Source organism: Pongo pygmaeus, chromosome 19, assembly GCF_028885625.2.
Source record: "Pongo pygmaeus isolate AG05252 chromosome 19, NHGRI_mPonPyg2-v2.0_pri, whole genome shotgun sequence".
NCBI lineage: Eukaryota > Metazoa > Chordata > Mammalia > Primates > Hominidae > Pongo > Pongo pygmaeus.
Window position 1 is genome coordinate 50559543 of NC_072392.2, and position 25977 is coordinate 50585519.

General features: G+C 51.9%; 1 protein-coding gene across 1 annotated transcript in view; it reads left to right on the plus strand.

Moving 5' to 3' along the window:
• TMEM132E (transmembrane protein 132E) overlaps positions 1-25977 on the plus strand; it is a 59847-nt gene that overhangs the window by 22559 nt on the left and 11311 nt on the right. Inside the window, exon 2 of the mRNA XM_054458584.2 lies at positions 24123-25053. Within this exon, the coding sequence (XP_054314559.2) occupies positions 24123-25053 (931 nt within the window). The remainder of the gene's footprint in view (positions 1-24122; positions 25054-25977) is intronic.

Sequence of the window (25977 nt, forward strand, 5' to 3'; positions counted from 1 at the left end):
GCTCCTCTCCAGTCTCCACAAGGCACTGGGTCCATGGTCTGGCCCTTTGGGAGTCCTGCTACCATGGCCCCCTGAGGGGTTCCAGGGAACACCATTTAAAAACCACTTCCTCAGCCCATTAGGCTCCATCTGGTACCCAAAAAATGGGGGAGGCAGGGACTAAAAAATGTTGTCTCCAGAGAGAGACAGCTGCCTCTGCGTGGTCTCCCAGTCTAGGAGAGGACAGAGTCTGAAATGAACAATCGTGCTGCCTTGAAGCTGGCTCTCATGTCCCACTGCCCCCAGGGCTGGCCCAGCCAGCAAGAGATTGAGGCAGCACCATATTGGGCACAGGTCAGAGATGAGGCTGACACAAGGCTCTGTCCATTCTGAGCCCCCTTCACTTCTCTAGGCCTCAGTTTACCCATCTCTGGCATCACAGGGGCTCAAGAGGAAGGCTGCAGTAGGCCCCTGCAGCTCTCACATTTGGAGAGTTGGCCTAACAGGGGCCAGGGTGGAGGAGGAGGCTTTTCTCCCTTCTAGTCTAGGAGATGGAGTGCTTCCTCTCTGTCTCCATTCTTGACAGGTGAGAGCAGGTGGGACATGTTGTCACACTGGAGACTGGCAAGGACAGGAAGACCCAGAGCTTCAGCATCCCCTGCAGGAGGCTGCAGCTCCAATTTCATCCCCATGGAGCCAATCCGGCAGAGGGAGGGCTTCGCCCAGGGCAGTGGGGTCAAAAGGGAAGGAGCTGTGGTTTCTGGGGAAGAGAACCCAGGAACCGTACACAGCAGGATTAGTGTCCACCAAGGACAGAATTAGCTGAGTTTCCCTTTCAAACTCCACGAGATGGCTTCCTTAACCCATCTGTGGCCAGGATCATTGGCGCCAAGGGCAGAAGCTGGGGAAGCAGGTCCACGTGGGATGGAAGTAAGTGGACTGTCATTGCAAAGAGAGATGCCAGTCGCCTCTCCAAGATCTTCCTGGAGGTGCTGGTGTCAAACACTAGAGCCAGCTACATGGGGCTGGGAAGTGGCATTGCCTCCCAGGGAGGTACAGAAGCTGTGTCCTCCCAGCCTAGGCCTGTCTTACACAGGAAGGGGGTCATCTTCTGATGTTAAGTCACTTGCATTAAGTCCTCTTCATGGCTGCATCTAGGCTGACAGAAAGTGGGATGGGCAGGGGTCAGGTTGCGAGACAGTGATGCACGGAGGAGACCCTGACCTCCTAGCCATCCTCCTGGGGGATAAGCCAGTGTCTGTATCAGATGTGTGTAACCTCAGATTCCTCCACTGCAAAGTTAGGGCCTCTAGGGCAGGAGCCTGGAGGGTAACAGACACAGACCCTCGGACCCCTAGAAGGAACCTGAGGGAGGGGCTGGCTCAACCCCCTCTTGTTATTACTGGTGGGGAAACTGAGGCCAGGTGGCTCCCCACAGCCAGCACACTGTACAGATGTGCTCCACAGAGGCTAGAGTATGATTCCCAGGCTCAACTGAGCACTGTTTTCCTAGTCATACTTCAGAAACCTCCATGCCATGCCAGGGACTGCAGGAAGAGGGGCTATGTGCCATGCCCGCTCCTGCACAGGGATCCAGCAGACAGAAGACACAGAGGTGTCAGGCAGCGATGTTGAGTGGACCTGCATCTGGAGCCTCAGAGGCCATTCCTTCCCTGTGTGGGCTGTGGCAGGGTCCTCCTCTGGCCAGCTCTTCCCCCTGGGTGTTCCTGTCCTCCCCTCCCTGAGCCGTGCCTTCTCAGCCTCATGGTGGCTCCTCTGCAGTGCCTGCCACCCTCAGTGATTTGCCCTTGTGGGCCTCCATCCCTGGCCATCTCAGCCATACTCACTGTCTGAGCTCCAGCTGACCACTCGTCCACTGTCTCCTGTGGCTATTCCACGAGTTCCTCACTGTGGGTACCAGCCCCCTCTGCCACCAGGCCTGGTCCCTTCTTTCATCCCCCTCCCTCACTCAATGGAGCCACCCTCCCTCTACCCAGAAGCCAAAGCAGGACAACTGCACCCCTCCCTCTACTCCCTCCTGCCCTGGAGCCCCCTTGGACTGTGCTGCTTTAAAGTAACAGCAACAGTAAGCCTCTTCCTGAGTGCTGGGCATTGTTCTAAGGGCTTTGTTTAATCCTCACAACAACAGTACTTGTACTGTCTTCACTTCACAGGCTCAGAGAAGGCAGTAACATGTCCAAGGTCACACAGCACTGATAACAGTGGGGCTGGGACCAAGTGCAGGCAGAGTCTGAGCTCTTCAGAATGGCTTCTTAGGAAGGGTTCGCTCCTTCTTTGCTGCTACTGCCTGTTGGGGACTCCACATCTCTCCCCTGGACCATGACAGCTGCATTCTGAGCACCCTCCCTAGTCTTAGTCTCCCCAGCACACCATCCGCCAAGACAGCCCTTCCCAAAATGAAAATCTGACCATGTCACCAGCATCCATCCACATTTGATAGCTTCCATCTCCCGTTGACTGTGTGGAGGATGAGATCCTTCCAGCTCCTCATGGCAGCATCCAAGGCCCCTGTGATCTGACCTTGCCTATTCTCCTGTGTCATCACCTGCATCTCATTCTCTCCCTCCAAACATGTGTGCACCCTCTGCCCCCTTCCCCCACTAAGATGACCATCAGTGCCTGAGCTCACTGAGCCCCTCATGCTCTGCCTGGCTAAGTCCTGCCACTCTCCCAGCTGAGGATCTGCAGGCTTCCAGTTCTGCACCCGGAGCATCTCCACTAGCTCTTTGTGGGTCTGTGCCCCTCAGAAACCAACTTTGACCTCTCTGTGCCCCTCCTGGTACACAGTAAGTCCTTGAGGGAGCAAAGAAAGGGAAAGAATGCATTTTGAGGGAAGATGAAGTCCAAAGTCTAATGAGAATGATTTATTATTAATAGCAACAGCTAATGTTTATTTCTGAGCACTTCTGTGCCAGGCACTTGCATTTCCTCCTCACGGCAGCCCCATGAGCTGGATGTTACTGTTGTCAGCACTTTAAAGGACAGGTGGCTGAGGCTCAGCAAGGTTAAGCAACTTTCTCAAGGTCACACAGCTGGAAAGAGGCAGGACTGGGATTCAAAGCCAGGTTTATCTGAGCCCAAAACTTAAGCTGGAGACCTTTACTTTCTGTAAGCCACCTGCCAAAGCTGTCCAGAATAACTGCGTGATCCTGGATGGGGCCTGTGGATTCGTAGCCTGCACTGAGAGGGATGTGCCTGTCCTCCACTTCCTAAAGAGCTGCCTGTATTTTCTTATGTAATCAGCCATGAAGTCCTAAGTGAGTGGATTCAGGTCCCTTGTCACCTACTGTCACACAGGCTGTTGGGGCCCTTAGAGCATGAACCGTGTAATGAGTGAGGCTCAGCCCAGCTTCGGAACCACGTGGTGCTTCAAAGCTGGGCCCGGAAAGGTATTTCCTTTTGGAATAAAGTGGTCAGGTGTACTCAGCACCTCCCTCAGTGGGTGGGGTCAGCCAGGAGGAGTGGCCCCTTCCAGGCTAGCTTCTATGGAAGGCCTTCCCTCACCATCCAGAACAGGCCCTACTGAGCCAGCCTCCCCCAAGTACCCCCAGCATCACAGCATCCTGACCCCACCCTGCTGTCCCGCTTGGGCTGAACGCAGACAGGGAACAGCCCTGTGGCTCTCCTAAGCAATAGCTTTGCCTACAGGCAGAGGAAGGGCTGAGGTTATCCTTCAAAGCCCTCCACCATCAGCACCAGGATTCCAAGCATCTAGGAAAGAAGATTTATTCGCTATTGCCATGATAATGCCACATAACAAACCACCCCCAAATCCCATGGCTTGAAACAGTGAGCATTTTTTTCTCATGAGTCGACCAGATGTCTGGGGTTTGGCTGCTGTAGGCTGGGTTCAGCCAGTTGGACTCCCAGCTGCTGATTTGGTCTTGGTCTGTTCATGCTTCTCTCCTAGTCTTCAGAACCGACGCTACTTGAGACGTAGTCTTCTCTTGGCAAAAAGGCCCAATTGTGCGAGCACGTTTCAAACCTCTACATGCGTCCCATTCATTAAAATCTCATCCACTAAAACAAGTCCCATGACTGAGCCTCATATCAGGAGGTGGAGAAGTAGATTCCACCTACCAGAAGGCCATGGCAGGAGCATGGCTATGTCATACTATTCCAGAGCAATGTGAAGAATTGAGTCCGGGCCGGGCGCAGTGGCTCATGCCTGTAATCCTAGCATTTTGGGAGGCTGAGGCGGGTGGATCACCTCAGGTCAGGAGTTCGAGACCAGCCTGGCCAACCTGGTGAAACCCTGTCTCTACTAAAAATACAAAAAAATTAGCCAGGCACGGTGGTGAGCGCCTGTAATCCCAGCTACTTGAGAGGCTGAGGCAGGAGAATCGCTTGAACCCGGGAGGCAGAGGTTGCAGTGAGCCGAGATCGCACCATTGCACTCCAGCCTGGGCAACAAGAGCGAAACTCCATCTCAAAAAATAAATAAACAAAAATAAAAGATTGAGACTGATAGTTCAGTCTACCACACAGGAAGAGAGTAGTCCAGAAGTCAGAACTGGGAAGGGCCTGAGAAGTCACAAGCTTAGAAACTGAGGCCCAGGGAGGGGGAGAGACTTGTCCAAAACACAAAGCAAGAGCTGGGCAGAACTAGGAGAAGCACACACGCTCAGAGTTCTGGATTTGTTCTGCCCCACAGCTCTACTTCCCCTTCTCCCTCACAGATTTCTGGGAAGCCCAGTCCCTGGACGAGGGGTGTTTAGGGAGGTATGAGCCCAGTCTCATTCTCAGACCGTGGTTCTTACATAGGTCCCCTGGCAAGTTGGAGGAGCTGGGCCACCTGGGGCTGGGGCAGTGGTGTGCCATTCCTGAACCCAGAACCTCCACTAATGAGCAGAGAGTTTCAGTTTTCCCAGCTCCAACCCTGTGTGACCTGCCTGGCTGCACTTCCTCTGCCCGTAAAACAGTACAGGGGCCCTCCTCTCCCTACTCACTCGCTCTCTCTTTCCTGGCCGCCTTCTTTTTCTCCTCCTCCTTCCACACAGCAGGCGGCAGCTCCGAAGAATGGCAGCCTCCCAGAATCTCACAGCTGGAAAATCATCCAGACCAACCAGCTGCTTTTGCAGAAGGCTCTGCATGGCATCCCTGATGGGAATCAATCAGCTTCAGGTGGCTGGGATCCTTCCTGGGACAGGGAGCTCAGTACGCTACAAGGCAGCTCCTTTCGTTACTGGGCAGCTCTGACCCTGGGAAATTACTAACCCATTTTTAATTCCAAGACAGCCTTCCCCAAACTTGTATGCACTGATCTTAGCTCCACCATTATTTAGGGAGAACTTACTATGTAAAAGCTGTGGACTGGGGATACAGAGATAGGGTCACTCTGCACCTCCTCAAGGGGCCCACAGACCACAGGGGAGACAGACACGGCAACATGGTGCGAGGTGACACATGCTCGGGCAGAGAAGGATGGGGAAACCAGGGTTGACTTGAGGAGGACCCCTATTCTTCCTGCAGCAACAAACAAATCTCTTCCCAAAGGAAAATCCTGCTCCTCTTTTCACAACATTTCAGACACCAAATTTGCAGGATTTTATTCCTCACACCAAGCAACTCTCCATTTCTCTGTGGGCACGAAACGGGTGTCCACAATTCAATTTAGTTCTGATATTAACTGCCTGGAGTTAACACAGACTCCACAGGTTAAAGGCTCAGTCCCACAAGACTGCTGCCCATTTCCGATGCCAGTTGCAAGTATTGAGTACCCAGGTACCACACTTCCATCTGACTCGGCTACGACAGGGATTCCCAGGACCCCTTCCTCAAGTTCAATAATTTACTACTATGGCTCAAAGAACTCAGGAAAATCTTTTTTTTTTTAACTATTACCAGTTTATTATTAAGGATACAATGAACCATCAGATGAAGAGGTACATAGGGTGAGGTCTGAAAGGGTCCCGAGTGCAGGAGCTTCTGTCCCCCTGAAGTTGGGGTGTACCACTTTTCCAGCACATGGATATATTGTTCACCAACCTGAGAGACCTCCAAACCCCGTGGTTTAGGTAGGTTTTCAATAAAGATTCCATTATGTAGGCGCGATTGATTCAATCATCGGCCTTTATTGATTGGCTCAGTCTCCAGCCCCTGTCCCCTCCTTGGAGGTCAGGGAGTGGGGCTGAAGGTTTCAACCTTCTAATCACAAGCTGGTTCCCCTGGCAACGAGCTACAACCTCCTGGAGTCACTCCATTAGCATAAACTCAGGTTTAGTTGAAAAGGGCTTATCATGAATAACAAAAGATGCTGTTCTCACCCCTATCACTCAGAAATTCCGAGGGTTTTAGGAGCTCTGTGTCAGGAACAGGGATGAAAAACCAAATATATATTTCTTATTACGTCACAATGTCACACTTCCCCAGGACGCTCTGCAGATGCATTGGTGCTAGTCAGACCTGAGTTTGAGTTCCAGATCCATCATCTACCAGTGATGATCTTGCACATGGCTAAGCTGCAGTGTCCTTCTGTATACAGTTGGGAAGATGGATGCATATTCTCATGGGAGAATGGAAGGTAGAATACATAAACCACTCGGCACATGCAAGAACTCAGTGAATGGTGCTGTGGCCGTTGTTATTATTGTTCATTATGCAACCCAGGATGGAATTAGCACTTAGCACATCTACACTCATGAAATTAAAACCTTGTCCTTCCAAGTGGGACTGTACACTTACCCCACATTGGAGTCTGCAAAGAACTGTTGGGAATATGACTCTGTTATCTGCCTTCTTGTCTCTTCCTCTCAGAAATCAGGATGGAGGGGCTTGGCAGCAAGACCCAGCCGTGGACCGTTCAAACCACATAAGACCTCTTTTTAGCAGAGACAGGGGAGCAGGTGGCCTTAGCACTGAAGAAGATATCAATATCATCTGCTCTTGTGTGGCCTCATAGGAACCTCAAAAATGTCCAGCCGAATACCCCATCTGATTATTGTAGTCAGAAGGCTAAGGACAGTAAAGCTATGACATGGAGGCCCCTGTTTCCCATCTAGCACTTGCAGCAGGCAGCCTTAATCAGTCATGGCTCTCTTCTTCCTCTGAGTTTGGACTCAGATCCCGAATCATTCCCATCTCAGATTCCTTGGCATGAGAGAGAAAAACCTTTTAACCAGCCTGGCTCTACAGCAGTCGGGACAGTCTTCCTGGAGGAGGTGGGATTTCAGAATTTTGTAAAATGGGGGTGAATCACATTAAGCAGATGTGAGGAAAGCATGTTTTGAGTATGGAGTTTGGGGGGGTGTCTGAAGAAGGTCTGTGCCCCGTTCTGTATGTGGCCTGGAAGAGAAGCCTCTGGCTGCCCTGCCTTTCCTGAACCTTCCTTGCAGAGCTTGGGTAAGGCCTCAGGAAGGGCGAGGAATGTGAGAAAGAGGATGAGATGGACGGAAGTGAAGTGAGACGGGGAGAGGTGTGGAGGAAGAGGAACACAACTGTGAGCAGATGAGGTCATCAGGTGAGGGGAGTGGCGCCTGCCCCTTTACCTCCGGATGCCTGAGCAGAGCCAGAGCAGGGGAGCTCTTTCCTCCCCAGGACCTGACAGATTGCTGAGATAACTTAAGCTGGAGAACTTAATTACAGCACTTGCCTCTCGCCCTATGCACCAGCCCCATGGAACGGCAGCTCTGTCTGCCTCCCCTGCCTTGGCTCTGCTGTCCAAGTGTGTGTGGTATGTGTGAATGTGGAGGTGACAAAGACAAGCACCACCTCGTGGTCTCATTCCCCTGCTCAAGAACCCTAAAGGCTCCCTATTGCTCATGCCATGATGGGCGAACTTTTAAAAGTATAGGATCTATTATTTTTGCAGCAGTCTTATGTGAAAAATCATGACAACAAAAGCTGACCCTGAGACCTGGGACTCCTCTGCAGAGCCCTAGGGCTCTAAGGGGTACAGTTTCAAAACCCCTGGGATAAAATCCACAGACTCCTTAGCTTAGCATTCGAAGCCCTTTGTTCTCTTGGTGTTAACCTGCCGGTCCAGCCCCATCTCTTTGCTTTCCCTCTTCCATGCCACTCAATCAAACCTGCCTTTAATCCCTGGACCCCACTTGCTACTCTGTTCCCTCCATCCCTGACCCCACCCAGGTCCCACCACACCCAATCAGTCCTCGAGTTTCTACCCATTCTTCAAGATCTTACTACTCAAATGACTCCTGCCCCTGAAAGCCTTTCTTGTGTGGGCATCTGGCTCTCAGAATGCTCAGGGAGCTCTGCACTTCTCCGAAGCCTAGCAGCACTTCCTACCTTTTAGCATGGTTATTTACGTACTTGTCTGGTCTCCCTGTTAGCCGGCAAATTCCTTAAAGGCAGAAACTATCTTCTTTATCTCTGTCTCCCTGGCAGTTCCCAGCAGGGTCTGGTGCAGAGAAGGGGCTGAATAAATATTTATTTGTTGAATATCTTTACTGAGTGTCAGTTACAAATGTAGTATTGTACTAGGCAGTCAGGCTGCATGGTGAAAGGCCCAGTCTCTGCCCGCAGCAGGGTCTCCATCTAAGAGAAAATAAAACATGCAAACCGACAGTTGCAATGCAGAGAAAAAATACAGAATGATAGATGTGAGCAGCCCAGAATCCTGCTTAACCCAGCCTTGTGGAGTGGTCAAGGAAGGCTTCAAAGAGGAGGTGATGCTGGGAGAAAAAGGACATGTGACACTGATACTGGTGGGCTGAGGGAGGTCCCCAAACACCAGTGCAAACCAGCTGGTGTCGAGGCTCTTGACACTGTTGTGAGAATGAATTCAAGGATGAGTCAAATAACAGTGAAATCACAGAGATTTATTGCAAAGGAAAAAGTACACACTCAAGAACAGGGAGCGGGAGCATACTCAAGCGAGTCATGCAAGTGGGTCGGGGCTGCTACCTTTATGGATTTCTTTAACTGAGGGGTGGAATATTAATGAAAACTCCTGAAAAAGTGGTGATTTCTTGGAACTGTGGTGCTACTCATTTTTATACCAAATATGGATGTTCTCAGAACTGTCATGGCACTGGTGGATGTGTGATTTAGTGTGTTATTGAGTGGATAATGAGGTCCTAGGTGAAACCTGGATCAAATCCAGTGCCATTTTGGGTCCAGTCGGTCTTAGTCAACTTGATTCACACCCTGTTTTTCAGAGTCTTATCAGCCCATAGCCTCTAGTCATGTGAAACTGCTGCCTGGAATTTTTTATTCTTGTCTCAACACCTACCAGGTGGAATGTGTGAGGAACAACACAGCAGACAGAGGGAACAGCATGTGCAAAGGCACAGAGGCAGAAAGAGTATGGCTGGAGATGCCCAGACCTGGGAGTGTGGGTTGGGGAGTGGGAGAAGAGAACTCAAGAGCAGGCAGGGGTGGGACAAAGGAAACACTTGTGGAAAAGTTGGATTGGGAAGTAGGAAGGTAAGCAGCCCTAAGAGATGAGAAATGAGCTAAAATGAGACAGAATGGCAGATGGGAGAGGAGGGAGCTGTGAGACCTTGGGCGGGCTTTTTCTCCTCTCTGGACCTTAGTCTTTTCTGGAAAATGAGCGGTTTGAACCACAGTCTTGAAGGCCCCTTTCCAGCACTAAATTAGAAGTGCTGATGAAGCAGCAGCCAGACAACTGTCAATCAATCAATATCGTGCCAAGAGAAACCAAGTATAATAAGGCGTAGGCTTGGTGGGGTGGTTAGAACAGGGAAGAGCCCATCCGAGAGGGCTCTGTGGGGAAGACCAGGCAGCTGGAGAGTGGGGACGTCACGTGTGAGCCAGGGTCCAGGAGAAGCACTCTGCCTGGATTCCCATATTCACTCCACAACAATTGTGTATGGGTAGGTTTTGTTGGTCCCATTTTGTAGATAGGGGAGCTGAGGTTCAAAGACTAAGTGTCTTGAATTCACGGTGATGATTCCAGGGGCTTCCAACAGAAGAAAGTGGCCCAGTCCCCAGTCACCTCTGCACACATTGCAGGTCTCTTTTCTGGGCCTTGTCACCACCCTGTGGGGCAGAGAAGGAAGGTTAGCCTCATTCTGAGGGTGACTAACTGTCCCAGTTGGCCTGGGACTGAAGGTCTACTATTAAACCTGTAATAGTCTCAGGCAAACCAGGACAAGTTGGTCAGCCTACTTATTCCACAGGTGGTGAACTGAGGCCCAAGTCACCCCTGGCAGGTGGCAGTGCCCTAGGCCCCCAGAGTTTGCCCTACTCTCAACGCACACACACCTGCTGCTTAGGGACCAGCTCAGGAAGGGGGCTGTCCTTCCCAGCCACCCAATTCTCTAGGCTTCATGTGACCTGGCCCTGAGTTGGAGGCCACTGAAGACACTAGGAAAGTAGACAGCATGTAACTGAGTCAGGGAAACCAAGCTAAGACTCAAAGCGCAGAAAGGAAGGGGTCAATTCAGGGCTGAGGAAAGCAGGCTCCTCCTCCAGGGGCAGGTGCCTAGAGGGGCTTGGAATGTGCTCTGCTGTTTCTTCACTCTCCTCCCCACCTGGAAATGCCCTGGCTTTTCCATCAGGGGCCTTGGCTCATGGGACCCAGCTGTGGAGCCCTGGCAGAGCCCCCACTCAGGGGGGTAGGAGTATGAGTTCCAAAGCCCACTCTCTGCCACTAAACCTCTGGGATCTTGAACAAATATCTTCCCTTTTCTAGGCCTCAGTTAAAACAGGCAACAGAAGATGGTCCAAGTCTCAGGAATGTCGTCAAAACATCAGAGATCATTCACGCACAAGTGCCTGGCAGAGCAGTGAGGAAGTCCCACCTTCATGACCAAGCCCACCTCCAGCTCAGGTCTGGGATCATAGCTCAGGGGATCTCTACGCCTGGTCCCCAACTTCCAGGCTCACTGCTCCCATGAAATGAGCCCAGGACCAGGGAAATCAGGAGGGCCGGTGGGGCCTAACCTCAGCTGTGTGTTTTGGGCAAGCCTCTCAGCCTCTCTCAGCTTTGGTTCCATCATTGGGGGGGGGGGTGGAGTGGGAAAGTTGCAGTTTCCCCAGAGTTATTGTGAGGTTGGGGTGACACTCAGCCAGTACCTAGCACTCCAGAGGCAGCCTCTAAATGTTAGGGGGACCCCATGTCCCCCACCCTACACCTCTAGGGCTGCTGTTTGTTGCAGCTCTTACCTTGCCCAGGGCTGAATGGGCTGGAGGGGTGAGGTGGTTCCCCAGCTTCCCCCCAGAGCCTCCCCTCCCAAAGCCCCGCTCCAAACCCTTCTCCACCCACTGCAGGCCTATGGTGGCACTCACACACTCTCTCTCTCTCTCTCTCTCTCTCTCTCTCCACACACACACACACACACACACACACACGTTCTTACATTCTTTTTGCTAATTGTTTATTAGGAGATGCAGGCGGCTGCGCCAGTGGGAAGGCTCAGCTTGCTCCGCTATAATTAGGATAATGCACATTAGTCATTTAGTGTAACTCTGAGAGCAGCCCCCTCCCCCGCACTCCCCTCCCCCGCTGCTCCTGCTTAGCTGGCTGGGTTCCCAGGCCAGGGCTGTGCAGGTTTGTTCAGGTTCCCTCCTGCGCCTTCTTGGTTGGCCCTGGCTCTACCTCACTACTACTCCGTCCAGCTGTCCCTAAGCCCCCCACCGCCTCCCCCCACTCCAGGATAGGGTTTTCTCTATTTTCTGTCTCCAGGCTTATCTCCTATTTCCTTCCTCTCTGTCCCCTCTTTCTCCGCCTCCCCCTATCTCTTTCTTTGAACCCTAGCTTTCTCTCCCTCTCCCCTGTTCTCAGCCCTTCTCTCTAGCTTCTGCACCCTTGCCTTATTTCGGGGGTCTCTCTCCCTCCCCCAGCCCTCCATGGGTAGGTAGCCCAGCAGAGCAGGTCAAGCCTACGCTCCAGGCCCTGGGGGGTTGGTGGCAGTTCTCCTCTCTGGCGTGACTGTAGTAGGTAGTCCAGACCCTCTCCCTGGGGCCTGATCCTCAGGAGGTTGTCCTTGCTGCTGCCTTCCCTGACACCCCTCGCCCCCAAACACAACCCACTCTTTTTGGCTGAGGACTAGGCTGGCAAAAGCAGGCCATTGTCTCCAAAGGCCCTTCCCATGAGCACATCAGTGTGGCCTCTTTGCCTTGTTCCCCCATTCCCTCGTGGTCATCCTGAGATCCGAGAAATTGAGCCCCACAGGAGGCTAGGGTGCTTGGGGGTGAAGGTGAGGGCTCTCAGCATGCTGGCTGGAGCAGGTAGCCCTCTGTTTCATGTGGCCTGAATTGGGCACCGGGCAGCCGGGTGGTAGGGAGTGTCTTTTCCACTAGGAACGAGAGGCTCTTCAACAGTGTCTTTTTGTCTCTAGCCACACAGCCACTGGCCTCCAGACCTGGTGACAAATAAACCTCCTGACCCCTATTCCTACATCCCTGAGACCCCCACGCAGCCCTTTCCATCACAAAAGGGACCTCACATCAGAGCCCATTACAGCTAGGCAGACTGAGGTCTAGGGCCAAGGGTTTGCCCTGCAGGTTGCTGCTGGGGTAAGGGTGAAGATGGGGTCCCTCCAGTGTTTCAGAAATAAAAGAGCTGTTCCCAGGGGTAAGCGATGCTTGACTAGAAGTACAAAGCCTTTCTTGTCTTCATAAGCCTGTTGATGTCTCTCGTCCTGATCCTGAAATCACAGATGCAGACAGACTAACAGACACAGGCTCACAACTTGCCCGGCAGGCTCACAGAGCAGGTACCGCAGAGGGCCTGGGGTCACTGTGCACTTGGAAGGGCCAGAGCTTCTGTCCCTACATCTGATATCTCTCCTCTGCCTGGACTCTCCATGCAACAACTGGGCCTCCAAACTCCAAGCCCCTCCTGCCTTGGGACCCCTCCAGCCCAGGGACACCAGCCTGTGTTGTACATGTACATGTTGTAGTCCTTGCCCCCAGAGGTCCACATCACCCTATCCTGAACTACTCCTTCTCACCCTCCTTCTCTATGATGTGCTCCGGGGCCCTGCCCCTCAGTGCCATGTGCAGCTTACAGGATCCCACGGGAGCAGAGTCTAGAGGGGAAGGGAGGGACCATGGCCCAGCTGATCTCCCAGGACCAGGGAACCTTTCCTTGGCCTCCTCTTGGGATTGCTTCCCCATAGGGGGCAAGGCTCCAGGGGCCAGAGGAAGGTACCCCTGAGACTAGCAGGGAACTGGGAAACAAGAGCCCTGGTTTTCAGTAAGTCTCTCATACTACCTTGCTGTATGCTTTCAGCAAGTCTTCCCTCCCTGGGTTTCCCCAGGAGCAGGACTAGGAGGCCAGTTCAGGGGCTGTCCTGGTGGCAGCTTCTTGGGGTCTCATGGCCACCTGTCCTTCTGGTACCCTTGTCCTCCTTCAGGCTTTCAGGAAGCAGACCTAGCCCCCAAGTTAGCTGAGCTTGATTCATTCTTTCATTCACCAATCTGTAGTTTAGTACCCCCCTCCCCGATTCCTCTGCCTAGGTCTCTGTGATTTCCTTCCTTCCTTACTCTCAAAGATGGGGAAGTCACACTGAGCAGCAGCCTTGGTCTGGCTTTAGGCTGAGGGAGCAAAAGGAGTGGCCAGTTTAGGATAGATGTCCCAGGATGGGGTACAGCAAGGTTGCCTGCAAGGGGAAGACTGGCACAGATGTGTATGTGTGTGTTAGCAGACACAACCACAACCACCTTCCAGGGCCATCCCAGTCATTCCTTCACTCACTCATTCACTCGACAATCCTCTGTTCAGCACAGACCACGTGTAAGGCTCTGTGCTAGGTGCCAGGGATTAAAAGAAACAGCAGGGTCTCCACCCTTAGCGGCAGGCAAGTTGAGCCTCAATCAGAGCACAAGAGGATTCACATTGGGTTCACATATAGGAGAGAGGGGAGTCGGTGGCTGGGTCTTGGAGGATCTCTGCCTCCTGACTCAGGAGGCCGTGTGGGGGATCCATTTAATGACGATGATAATAACACTCAGAGAACAGCTAACATTTAAAGAGGGCTTCCTGTGTGCCAGACACCGCTGAAACATTTCACAGGTAATCTTATAACATAGGCATTTTGTTAGCAAAGCAAGTCAGTGAAAAAGGGGCTATTCTCACTCCATTGTACAGTTTAGGAAACTGAGGTGGGGGATGTGAAGCCACTTGCCCATGATCACACAGCTAAGAAATGACAGAGCCAGCCTGACCCAAACCTTTGTGACCCTTTTTTCTCATCTGTAAGGTGTAGGGGTAGGGGAGGGACCCTGACATCCCTTCAGCTAAGAGATGGGGAGTTCCCAGGCAGATGGCAGGAAACCAGAGCTGCTGGGAGTCAGCAGGCAGGAGGTCTCCTGGGAGGGGATTCAGGGCAAAGTGGAGGAGGGGCGCCCCTCCTGCTGGCCCCTCCCCACAGCTGACTTTTATTCCAACATTGGGTTCCAGCCAGGCGTGGGGGTGGGGTGGATGACAGTACTGGGAAGCTGCTTCTCCAGGATTTACAACCTGCCAGGGAGTGGGCAAGAGCCATCTGGGGGCTGCTGGCTGCTGGTGGCTTCAGTGGCTCTTCCTCCCACCCACCCACTGGGGGAGTGGCCACAGCATGGAGTCAGTGATTATGTATTCCCTGGCTGCATGTCCTTGCTCTGGGGCTCCTGCTGCTCCTAGCCCAGCCCAGGCTGCAGTCACCCAGAGGCACTCAGTGTTGGGAATACAGCGGAGAGAGGAAAGTGGAGCCTCCAAGTTGATGAAGGAGCCACCAGCCTGTGCCAGAGGAGAACCCAGGCTGGTCCTAGAGATGGGTCTGCAGCTTCGTGGTGGGGAAGGTTTGAGCTGCTTTGGAGGAGGGAGGAGCTACAGGGCTGGGGATGGGGTGGACATCTCCCTCAGACCCCAGACCTCAGGGAAGCACTCATCCCTCTGTCTCTGGACTGGACCCCTCTTCTCCCCTCTGGCCCAATGTGGCTTACTGCAGCTCCAGCCTGGGGTGGGGACATGCCTGTGGGGACCAGCTTAGATGGTATCTTTGTGCAATTTAGAAAGATACAAAAGCAGCCCCTCACTAGGCACCGGGCTTGGCGAGCAGAGCCGGGGCTGGGTTTTAACCTCTGTTTGCTCCTTGAGCTGTGCATCTTTGTCCAAGACACCAACTGTTCAATAGTATTATACATAGAGGCCCTGTCCTGGTGCTTAGGGAGGGCAGTGTTCAGGGCCCACTGGGCCCCAGTGATCACCTCTCCTTCAGCCAGCTGACTGCTACCTAGTCCAGAACTCCCTGCAGACATAACCCCTACCCACTTCTAGGTCACCCGTGTGGCATGCAGATCAGGGACCATCCTCTTCTCCCAAAGAAAGAAGCTGAGGCCCGGAGAAAGGAAAGAAACTGCCCAAGGTTACGCAGCAGATCAGTGACAGAGCCTTCTGGGCCAAATTCTAGAGCCCCTCAACAGCTGGCACTCCTTCCAGCCTCGGTGCCTCTAGGAGGCCTTTGGGACACTGCTCCATGGGCCTGTCATCTCTGTACTTGTCTTATTTAACTTAACCGACCTTGGCAGAAGACCTGCCTCAGCCAGACAATGCACCAAGTGCAGGAGAAAAACAGGTCAGCACTTCCCTCCTCTCAGAACTAAATAACCAATAAATGTTGAATGAATGAATGAATGAATGAACGAATGAACACTGAGCACCAACTTTGTACCAGAAATTACACCAAGCAAGCAATTTGCTTATTTAATCACAACTCTGTGAAATAGGTTCTAAGATCTTCATTTCACAGGTATGGAAATCAAGGGTCTGAGAGGTTAAGTAACTTGCCCAAGGACACACAGCTATGAGGGAGCTGGAATTTGAGTGAGAGTTTATGTGACTCCAAAGCCAAACAGGTTCTTTCTTCTTTTTTTTAGGATTTCCTCTTTAAAAAAAAATTCTTGGAACAACTTCAAACACTTTCATTTATTTTTAATGGCATTTATTGTTCCCTTTCTAATTTTACAAGCAATGTGTGTTCATTGCAGACAACTGGAAAATACATAAAAACATAAAGTAAAAAATAGCAATCATCCATAATCCCCACCCCCTAGAGATAACCACCATTAGCATTTTGATACATTTCTTCCCAGTGTTTACATCTTTTTACATAAAATTGGTATTATGCCATATAGCCAGTTTAATGCCCTGCTTTGTTAATTTGCACTATTTTGTGAACATTTTCCCATTCAAGTAAATATTATTTTTGAAAACTTGATCTACAATGGCTGCATATATCCATTTTTATGCATTTGCATTTATTTAATCTAACTCTGCTTTTGACATTTAGGTTGTTTCTAATTTTTTACTATAAACATAGCATTACAGTGAACATCTATGTAAATTTTTTTGTTTTTTGTTTGTTTGTTTTAGAGACAGGGTCTCACTCTGTTGCCCAGGCTGGAATGCAGTGACATGATCGTAGCTCACTGCAGCCTTGAACTTCTGGGCTCAAGTGATCCTCCTGCCTCAGCCTCTCAAGTAGTTGGGACCACAGGTCCATGCCTGGCGATTTTTTTTTTTTTTTTTGAGAGATGGGATCTCGCTTTGTTGTCCAAGCTGGTCTCGAACTCCTGGTCTCAAGCAATCCTCCCTCCTGAGCCTCCCAAAGTGCTGGAATTATAGGAGTAAGCCACCATGCCCGGCCAACATTTTTAAATCTTTGAGCAGATTTCTGTTTATTAGATTCCCAAAGTGGGATTTCTTGGGTCAAAGAGCACGAACAGTTTCAAGACCTTTAAAGCATATTTTGTAATTGCTTTCTAGAAAGCTTACCTAGTTCACCCTCCACTAGGAGGGCAGAGGAATGCACCAGTTCTTTAGCCCCTTGCTAACACTGGGTATCACTGATTTTTTTAAAAATGAAACATCTTTCTCAAGGCCTAGGTTTTTCCCACTGCAACACTCTGCTCCATAAGAACGATTTGGTATCATGGGCTAATAATTCCCCATTTGCCTATGGGGAAATACAGCCCTGGAGAGCAGAAATGACCTGCTAGGTCAGACTTGCCAATCAGCCAAGGAAGAGCAGGCCTGGAACCCAGGCATCCTTCCTCCCAGTTCAGAGCCCTCTTCTTTATACCCTTGGCCTCAGCTTCCTCCACCGCAGGTCTCCTGGGTTGGGGGTGTTTCCCCAGGGCCAGTCCCTCCTACTCCCTTAGGTTATACCACTCCTGTGGTCCTCCAGGTCTGGGTTGGGGTGGGGTCGCTGGGCAGAGCCTGTTCCTGGCCTCTTCATCATGGACCACATAGCACCTGGGATTCTCACCACTGGCACTAATCATGGCTCATGACCCCTCTCATTTATTCATTCATTCATTCATAGATTTGATAAAAAGATGTGTTTTGCATCTATATGGGCCAGGCACTGTTCTAGGCTCTGGGTACTTGTCATCATTAACTATCGGCAACGCCAACATTATGCTGCGCAAGTCACAGCCTCTTCAGCATCTTCACCAACTCTTCCTACTTAGTGCTGTGTTCCAAGCATCTGCCATAATAACAACGCCTGGAATGCTTCATAAACATACGGATACCAGGCCTGTCCTCTGGAAATTCTGACTGTATAGGCACTAATCATTGCTCATGCCCCCTCTCATTCATTCACTCATTCATTCGTAGATTTGATAAAAATATATGTGTTTCGCATCTATATGGGCCAGGCACTATTCTAGGCTCTGGGTACTTGTCACCATTAACTATCAGCAATGTCAACGTTATGCTGTGCAAGTCACAGCCTCTTCAGCATCTTCACCAACCCTTCCTACTTAGTGCTATGTTCCAAGCATCTGCCATGATAACAATGCCTGGGGTGCTTCATAAACATATGGATACCAGGCCTGTCCCCTGGAAATTCTGACTGTATGAGCCTGGGCCCTTCCTTAGGCACTGTTTGCTGTTGTTTTATTTGCTCTGGTTGATTCCTATATTCAGGCAAACCCAGGAGCAAGTGCTAAGAGATCCCTAAACACTGACATCTGGTGTGGATGCATGTGCGTGTGCACACACAGGTGAGCAGGCCAAGCTCCCTCCCAGCACAGCCCCAGCACCCTTGAGCCCTGCTGGCACACCTGCTGTGCACCTGAACCACAAACTCACTAAAGCTAATGACAATTTTTTTTCTGATTTGCAAGTGATTAGTTTTAATTTGGAGACAATTAGAGGTAGAAGCAGGAGGCATCAGATCTTGATTAGAAGTAGGTACATGGCCAGGGGAGCCCCCACCCCTAGCCTGCCTGGCCCTAGCTTCCACAGAGATTCATTTATGTGCCCAATAAGGTAGGGGCTGGCCTCTGCATCTGGGGAGAAGGTTGTCTGGGAGAGGCAGAGGGCCCCTGCTGTACTCCCAGACACCTAAGGCAAGCCTGAGCAGGTACCCCCAACCTCAGAAAAGTATGGAATTGACATTTGTTTAAGCACCCACTGTGTGCCACTTGAGCTGGGCATCTTTGTCCAAGACACCAACTGTTCAATAGTATTATATATAGAGGCCCTGTCCTGGTGGTTAGGGAGGGCAGTGTTCAGGGCCCACCGGGCCCAAGTCATCACCTCTCCTTCAGCCAGCTGACCTTGTACTATGCAAAGCTGGTCCAGCCCCAGTGTCCACCAATATCCCAGTTCAGCTGGCTAGGCAGAGGTATGAAAAACAACTATGTGCCATCTAATGGTGGAGATAGCTTGAGAGACCTCTGTGCAGGCACAGGGACATAGGAGCCAGTGTCTCATGGCCCCAGGGGAGCAATCACAGAAGTGACTAATGAGAGAGTTCCCAGATCACATGCGTTTCACTCATACCAGGACCAGGCTCCTCCTGATCTGTCAGAGTCAGAGCTGGCCAGAGCAGAGCAGTAGCAGAGAGGAGGAGGGGCTGAATGACTAGGATGGTGGCTGTGAGAGGTATCAGAGAAGGCTTCAAGGAGGAGGTGATGCCTGAGCTGGGCATGGAAGGATGACGGGGACCCCCACATCCTCCCACATGCAAGTCTTCTCTTGGGTCTTGTTGGGTCAGATACCCTCCTGCAGAGCTGGTGAAGCCACTATTCATGTATTTGTCTTTTGAGGTTGTGAGAAAAACAGAGCTGGTCCAGTTCATATGGAAAGGGTCCCTTGCTAAGCACAGTCTGGCAGGGGTCGGGGAGGCTGGGGAGAGCTGGGAACACCTCAGTCATCATCATTATCCCCATGTGCAAAAGCTGGATGATCCCAGCCTGTCTTCCTCCCCCTGTATGTTGTCTCTACATTTTACTGGGGAAACTGAGGCTAGGAGGGGCAGAAATACCAAATCCCCATGTATCAGTTTGCTAGGGCTGCCATGACAAAGTTCCACAGGCTGGGTAGCTTAACAGAAATTTATTTTCTCACAGTTCTGGGGGCTGGAAGTCTGAGGTCAAGGTGTCAGCAGGATTGATTTCTGGTGAGGGTTGTCTTCCTGGCTCGTAGACAGCTACCTTCTCACTGTGTCTTCACAACTTCTCTCTGTGTGTGTCTGCATCCTCATCCCTTCTTCTTATAAGGACACCAGTCATATTGGATTAGGGCCCACCCTCACAGCTTAATTTCAACCCTAGTAGCCTCTTTAAGAATCCTATCTTCCAATACAGTCATATTCTGAGATACGGAGGGTTAGGATCTCAAGGGCAGGGCACAGTTCAGCCCATAACACCCCATCATAAGTCAGAGAAGACATGGAGAAGCCCCTTTTCTCAGGAGATAGCAGCAAGGGAGAGGGTCCCAGGGCCAGACCCAAATGACTGAAGACCAAGTCAGAACCCAGGTCATCAGCAGGAAGGCAGCAGGCAAACTAGTCTGCAGGGCAAACTGGGGTCAAAACAGAACTGCAGCCTGGGGGCACAGTGGAGCCAGGGTTCAGAACCAGGCCTACAGAATTGTTATGGACAGCCTGCTGTGGAAGTGAGGGGCGGGCAGGTGCCAGCCTGTGTGTGTGTGTGTGTGTCCTCCCAGGTCAGTCTGGAGGGCATAGGCACACCTTAGTGTTGTGCGTCCAAGGTGGGTCCAAGCAGTGCCTTCCACCCCAACCTCTCCTCTCTTCCACCTCCAGTCCTGGCCTGACCTCAGTCTCTGTGTTGATCAGCCTCCCTTCTCCCCATCCCACATCTGTCTTCCTTCAAGGAACCTTCTAGTAGCTTTTCCTCCCGTGCCGTGCTCCATGATGTCTGGTGGTCAGAGCTCTGTGCTGAGATGCAGGCCAGAGTGCATGTTAGCACACGTGTGTGTACACTCAAGCACGTATTTAGTGTCTCTGAAAACTTGACAGACCAAGTGATCTGCTCATTCCACCAGTCTTACCTCTTCCCTCTCCAGCCATACCAGAAGGCTTCCAGGGCCTTCTCCACCTCCCAGGGGAAACTGAGGTCCAGAGAGATCAAGCAGGTTCCTTTAAGCTCCAGAACAAGTGAGTGGGAGAGCAGAGATTAGTATTAGGTCTCAGGGACCCACCCTGCTCCAATGCTGAGGAGACTGAAGGGCCCCAGCAGGATGGAGTGGTTCATGGTGGTGATGGGAGAGGCTGCTGTGGGCCACAGTGACATAAATAAAAAATTGCAATGCCCTAATGTCAGCTTTCTGGCTCCCTCTTCTGAATGCCAGCTGTTTTCTTGATACAGGTTACTTCCCCTTCCAGAAACTCAGCTTTCTTATCTGCAAGGTTGCTGACAGGGTCCAGAGCCGCTAGGCCTGGTGCCAGGAGCCCTCCCCTCAGTGGCCACCCAGTCTCCTCTTGGATGCCCCATTGACAAGGAACTCATTACCCTCACAGCATCCCAGTCAGTGCTGGGCTGCTTATTCAGAGAATTTCATTCTTTCAACAAAAATATATTGAGGGCCTGCTATGTGCCAGGCCATGTTGTAAGCACTAAAATAGAGCAGGGAGTAAAGCCATGTCTGTGCCCCTATGGAACTTAATTTCTAGTTGGCAGAAACAGACACATGCATATAATATAGAGGTAAGTGGTGATAAGTGCTATGAAGAAAATGAAACAGGAAAAGGGATAGAGAGAGATCAGTGGCGGGGATGGGGGAGAGACAGTGCTACTTTAGATAAATGATCAGGAAGATGTCCCTAAACAAAGATTGATGAGAGAGAGAGAGAAAAGAGAGGGGGAGAGAAACATTGAATATCAAGGGGAGAAAATTCAAGGCAGGAGGAACGACAATGCAAAGGCCCTGGGGTAGAAACATTTTCTCAGTATATTCCAAGAACAGCAGATGGTTTGGATGATCCAGGATGTTGGTTTTGCCAGACCAGCTCCTCCCCCCGGGGGTGAGGGGATTCAGGTGGGGCAAGCAGTCACAATTCTCCAGTCCCTTCCTTCATGCCCCTCTGAGTCCGGTGCCCATCTGGTGGTCTTTGCCCCTGCTGTGCCTCCAAGGAATCCAGATGGTCAGCCATGAAGTTGGAACAGTAAGAGAGGGCAAAGGGGACTAAGTGCCACTTAGCAGCTCTGGGGTCTCCCAGGGATGGATAACGAAGGCAGGGCTAGTACCCCCCCACCCTGTCCCTCTGCAGCCTGGATAGTGAGCACTGAGAGCTCACTGACCACAGCTGCCCTTCTCCCAGCCCAGAGGGAGGAGCGTGGGGCCCCACCTTGGCCTCAGCACTCAAAGGCCCTGTACCTCCCCATACATGCAGCAGTGCCCCTGCCCTGAGCTGCTCTGCAGGTCCCAGAGGATGTCCTGTTCTTGGTCTTTCAGCTACTCTTAACATCCCCGTGAGGGGGAGGGACTGATGTCACCACCACAACTTTAGAGGTGGAAATTGAGGCTCAAAATGGAAAGCAACTTGCACAGTGAGTCTGTGGCAGGGAGAGGCCTTGCACTTGAGTCCCAAAGCCGGTTGGTTCGCCTGCTTGCTGCTGCTTCCAAAGCAGGGTGAAAATGTGGACCCTGCATTTCCACAGTCGGCCTCGGGGCCAGCATTCCCCAGGCTGCAGGGACACGTTATGAGACCTCAAGCACCAGCCAGAAAAGCTCTCCCTATCTCTGCAAACAACTTCCTGTCCTCACTTGGACTCTGCTGCACACCCCCACCCCACCATCAGCTCCCAGCATTTCTTGCCAGTGATTTCCCCAGTTGGTCCTAAGGGCTGCTCACATCCTTCCGAGCATGCCACAGGAGAAGTGGTGAGAGCACGTGCCACACCTCTTAAAACAACTGACCCCAAGGGCCTTTGTCATGCCCCAAGCCTGTTGCCTTAGTTTTTGAACAAGGAAGATTACTGCAGATTTTTTTGAAGGATATTGAGACCAGAGTCTCAAGAGCAAGGAATTTTTAGTTCACTGCTTTTGCGAGGAACTGGATGTGAATGTTTCTGAAACTGCCAAGGTTTAACTGACAGTGGTAAAATGATAAATATGCATAAACTGCAAGTAATATCTAGTACTGACTAGGAGTCTCCTCTTTGGGACATAGGTCTCTGCAGATCACTCAGTGTAGATCAGCCATGATTTGTTGAAGGCTTTCTTGGTGCAAGGCCAGGTAGGTAACTAACTCCCACACAGGCAGGATGGGAGGTCCCTTCAGAGAAGGACAAAGCTCTGAGGAAACCCCCAGGAGTTGAGGGCACATCTTGGAGGGCTTCACGAAGGAGGTGGCATTGAAGCTGGACCCTGGAGGAAGATTCAGATTTGGATGTGCACAGATAGGAAAGGAGAGAATCTAATGCAGAGGGTGCAGCATGAGCAAAGGAGGGGAGATAAGGCAGCATCCATGAGTGTGAAGGTCAGTGAGTTGTCCAGTTAAGCCACCAGCAGGGGACTGGGAGGAGGAGTCCTAGGAGAAAAAGGATCCTGACGCCTTGTGTAGGGGGCCCTGAATGTCACACTCAGGTACAAAGTGAGTTTGGATTTTATTTTGTAAGCAGATGGGAGCGCTTCTTTGATATACACACATTTGCATTGTGTTGCACAATTTATAGAGTGCTTTCTTATTTGATTCTGAGAAACAAAACAAATGACAACACAGCCTCCTGCAAGACCAGCGTTACTGTTATCATTGTCCTGTTTTTACAGTTGAGGAATGTGACTTGGGAGGTTCTTGGGGAGATCCAAAGTAAGATTTCAAACCTCAAACCTCCATTTGGGTTCCTTGACAGTGTCCAACAAGTTTTGGGCTGGGAGTGAGAGGGGCAACAATGTCTGATTTGTGTCCAGGAGAAAAAATACTCTGGCTACTGTGTGGGGGAGGAGAATGCCAGAGAGGAGGGGAGATCCTATTGGCCAGTGTATGTCGTCATAGCGACAGGACTAAGGCCAGAATGGGGGCAGGGAGGGAGGACAAGGGGCAGCCTGAGGTGGAATTGCCAGAAGTTGGCAGCTTCCTTGGTGGGTAGGAAGAGGGAGTTAAGAGGAGGGAGGAGGCCCATGTTTAGGTGTAGGAGACTGAGAATAAAATTTCCTGTTTATATAGTCTGTGGCCAAAGGGAGAAGGGAGAGAGCTGGATCCCTGGGGACCCTACACCAGCTGAGACAGCAGGTACAATACTAAGGAGCTTGGGTTCGAGAGTCAGGGGACCCCAGGTTCGGGTCCCACTGCTGGCCCCTTTGCCCATGTAACTTGGTTAAATTATTTAAATGTCCTGCACCTTAGTTCATTTATCTGTAAGATGTTAGGATTGGCACTCAAAAAGGAAGTTACTGATAGAAAACTGCTCGCGTGGATGGAGATCATAATAATAGGTACCTCAAAGGATTGATCTGAGGATGAAATACGCTAAGGCCTGTCCCACACGGAGCGCAGTGCAGGATACACAGGGATCACGGGGACTCTTTTCAGCACCAGAGTCCACTCAGCCCTCTATGCGCACGACTTTGAAAGTCCTCACGATGGCACTTTGAGGCAGAAAGAATTTTTATACTTGTTTTACAAGTGAGGACGCTGGGGATAGAACTTCCTGAAGGTTCACAAGGTTTTGCGATGGTATTAGCTTTACCCCAATGTCGCAGGTAAATAAATGAAGCAGTGGGTGAGAGGGTAATTCACATACCAGCAAAGGGGGTGCCAGGCTTGGAACTCGGGGAGCCAGGCCTGACCCAGGCTCGGGGCCCACCGGAGGATGGACAGCCAGGCTGAACCTGCCCAGCTAGAGGAGTTGGCAGCCCTCTGTGGGGTGGGAGAGACGGCCTGGGGGCACCCTGGGGCCCCAGCGTGTCCTCTCCTGACCACCCTGGGCCTCTTTCCTCTGTCTGTCCCCAGCCTTTGGCCGCTCCCACCCGGCCAGCCCCAGCCCGCCGGGGCCGCAGGCCAGCCTGGTGCTGCCAGTCAGCTACCGCCTGTCGCACACGCGGCTGGCCTTCTTCCTGCGGGAGGCGCGGCCCCCGTCACCCGCGGTCGCCAACAGCTCTCTGCAGCGCTCCGAGCCCTTCGTGGTGTTCCAGACCAAGGAGCTGCCGGTCCTCAACGTCTCTCTGGGGCCCTTCAGCACCAGCCAGGTGGTGGCGCGGGAGCTCCTGCAGCCGTCCAGCACCCTGGACATCCCCGAGCGCCTGACAGTGAACTGGAAGGTGCGGGCCTTCATCGTCCGCTCGCACGTGCCCGCCTCGCAGCCGGTGGCCCAGGTGCTGTTCTACGTGGCCGGCCGGGACTGGGACGACTTCGGTGTCACCGAGCGGCTGCCCTGTGTCCGCCTGCACGCCTTCCGGGATGCCCGGGAAGTCAAGAGCTCCTGCCGCCTCAGCGGGGGCCTGGCCACTTGTCTGGTGCGGGCCGAGCTGCCCCTGGCCTGGTTCGGGCCCCCAGCCCCCGCTGCACCACCCACGGCCCGCCGCAAGTCCCCGGACGGGCTGGAGCCCGATGCGACCGGGCAGAGCCAGCAGGCCGAGCTCTACTACACGCTCCACGCCCCTGATGCGTCGGGGGGCTGCGGGGGCTCCCGCCGGGGCGCTGGGCCCGGGGTGGGGGCCCGAGCGGAGACCCCTACCCAGCACCCCCTGCTGCGCATCGGGAGCATCAGCCTATTCCGCCCGCCCCCCAGGAGGACCCTGCAGGAGCACAGGCTGGACAGCAACCTGATGATCCGCCTGCCAGACCGGCCCCTCAAGCCCGGGGAAGTGCTTAGCATCCTTCTCTATCTGGCCCCCAACTCCTCCTCGCCCTCCAGCCCCAGCGTGGAGCACTTCACACTCAGGTAGTAGGGAAGATGGGTGGGGATCTGGTTTCCCTTCCAAGATCAAATGCATACTTGACTCCTTGTGGGTGGGTTAGAGGGTGGGGGGACCTCCCAGCTGTATCCCTGTCCAGCATCCTAATCCCGGATCTGTCACTTAGCACTTGAGCAACCTCAAGAAGATACCTCGCTTATTGGAGCCTCAATGCTCTTATCTGTCTAATGGCAACAAACATTCCTGCTCCTATTTCTGGATCTCATAAAAATGGCATCATGGTAAAGAGGAAATATCAGTTTCACAAGCATAGATGTCCAGAATAATAGAACTGGGACTAGAAGGGCCCTTAGGCATTTTACAGACAAGGAGACTGAGGCCAAGGAAGAGAAATGGGGTCCAGAGAACAGCCTCTTGGCTGGGAGCCAAAAGAATCGTGTCTGTGTGTGTGTGTGTGTGTGTGTGTGTGTGTGTTGGGACATTTGCCCCAGTCCTAGAGTTGGGAGAAAAATTTTCAGAATTCCTAGCTCTTTCTGTCCTTCTACACCTTGAAAAGGACACAGTTTGCAAACTCAAAAATGCCTTAAATTGTATCACGTCCACCCCAAAAATGATAATATTTCACACTAGGAATCTGTGGTTTGAGTTATGTTGTGTGACTCTGAGGACACCCACCAAAATGCTTCCTCAGCCCCAGGCACTATGCGTGGGACCTGAAACATCACTATTAGCCTGCAGCTTCTTTAAGTCTCCTCGGTGTCCTACCTTCAAGTTTAAATGCTGTCGGAAAGGGTCATGCCTCATTCAGTGATTGATACCTGAATGTGAACATAAGTTAAATCAGTCATCAGAGATCTTGGGCTGCATTAATAGGAGTAGAGCTTGCAGAATTAGAGAGGTGGCAATCACCTTGCTTTAGCCAATGTTCATTGGAGTGCAGCTGAAGTGTT